Source organism: Buceros rhinoceros, unplaced genomic scaffold (genome assembly GCF_000710305.1).
Source record: "Buceros rhinoceros silvestris isolate BGI_N320 unplaced genomic scaffold, ASM71030v1 scaffold19919, whole genome shotgun sequence".
Classification (NCBI taxonomy): Eukaryota; Metazoa; Chordata; class Aves; order Bucerotiformes; family Bucerotidae; genus Buceros; species Buceros rhinoceros.
Genome location: NW_010430147.1, coordinates 44,362 through 45,939, shown reverse-complemented (window position 1 = coordinate 45,939; position 1,578 = coordinate 44,362). Strand labels below are relative to the sequence as shown.

Sequence of the window (1,578 nt, the reverse complement as noted above, 5' to 3'; positions counted from 1 at the left end):
CCCCGCCCCCGCCAGTCTTCAGCACACCCCACCCCCCCACATCCCCCCCTTTACTGCACAAGCAGCATCACTGCCAGCGCTTTTGCCAAACACCCCTCATCATCCTGATTTCTACTGCCACAAACTCTGAAGCCAGTCGCTCTTCGGAGAGACTCGCAGTTCTGAAAACCCGTCACTCGCTCGGCACGAACACACCTATGCAAGAGGCGTTGTGCTCTGCAAACGGGTTTTGTCTAGGGGGAACATTGCTTGACAGATCTGAATTTTTGTAAAAAAAAAAAAAAATCTCTGGGGAGCAGGCCCTGAGGGCCAGGTAGGCTCTGGCAGGTCGGAGAAAGCAGTGCAGGCTTTTGTTTTCCGTGTATCCTCTGGCCAGCTCTTGCTCGGCAAGCTGGGGTTGGAGGGAAGTGAGCCCTCGCTCTGGCTTTCTTGTATTTTCATTTCACACACTTCTACCAAACACCTTCTTCCCTAGTTGTGACTTTCCTCAGCTGTTCTGGGGCTGCATCAATACCCAGGCAGGTACCTCACCCGCCAGCTTTCAGCAGATGCTTCTCTGCTTTCTCGGCTTCCAGGAAAGCGACACAGAAAATGGAGCAGCCCACGCAGAGCTGCCTGCTCACCTCCATAGGCCACTGTCCCCTGCGAGTCTGTGACCAAGCTTTGCCGTAACTGCCTCTTCTTCTCCTCTGTCACATCCAGACCAAGATACTGCAGAACCTTGAGCAGAAACAATGAGCCATTAAAAATACTGGAAGAGCAGCTCTTTGAAGTAGGTGGTGGGAAACCACTTGGTGCTGGGTTTTCTCCTGGAAGTGGCTCTCCAGGCGGCATCACCCAAAGGAACAGGCTTGGGCTGGATTTCCAGTCTCTCCTTTCCTACACATGTACTGAAACGTCTGTTCCTCTAGACAGGGACATGTTCACATCCCTCCAAGAACATTTTATACAGACTGCAAGCAGATTTGCAGCTATAGCAAACTGTCAGGAGCTTCACCAAAAGCCCACCCACCTGGCTGCCAAGAGCTCAGCCTCTCCTCTTTCTCTAACTGCCCAGGAATTGTGTGTGGGACGGAGCAGATGAGAGCTGTTCACAGGGTATTTCCTGTGGCACCAGGAGCATTCAAACACTTTGCCTCCCAGCTGCCCTTTTTGCTCTCTCATCATGCCTGATGCCCTGTCTTCTACTGAGAGCTATCAGTTTGATTCCAGGCACAACAAAGAAGCAGATAAACCTGTGCAGACCTCACTTTGCTGCTGGCAGCAGCAAGGAAAAGCTTTTCAAAGACAAAATCAAGCTCAGCAGACTCTGGGAAAGGGCCCAAGTTGAACACTCCTCTGTCCCAGGCTGCCCCCGCGGCTCCTGCTCGTGCATGTACAGCATCTCCTGTGCGCTCCCCTGGAAGGGGGCTGGAGACGAGTCCTTCTTCGTGTGTCTGTTCCCAGCAAGCCCCTGGGACCTGGCTGCTCTCCTGTGCTGCCTGCAAGGCCCACGTGAGTCCCACCTCCTGCTCCTCTGCCCACCACTCGTGCACAAGGCAGTGCTGACGGTTCCGGGGCTTTGGGATGCCCTGATCC

At 53.9% G+C, this 1,578-nt stretch overlaps 1 protein-coding gene across 1 annotated transcript in view; it reads right to left on the bottom strand.

The window, feature by feature from the left end:
- The window catches only part of LOC104499429 (syntaxin-binding protein 4-like), a gene marked incomplete at its 5' end in the record, with an annotated part of 29,994 nt that overhangs the window by 2,645 nt on the left and 25,771 nt on the right, over window positions 1-1,578 (bottom strand). Inside the window, one exon of the mRNA XM_010142933.1 lies at window positions 624-720. Within this exon, the coding sequence (XP_010141235.1) occupies window positions 624-720 (97 nt within the window). The remainder of the gene's footprint in view (window positions 1-623; window positions 721-1,578) is intronic.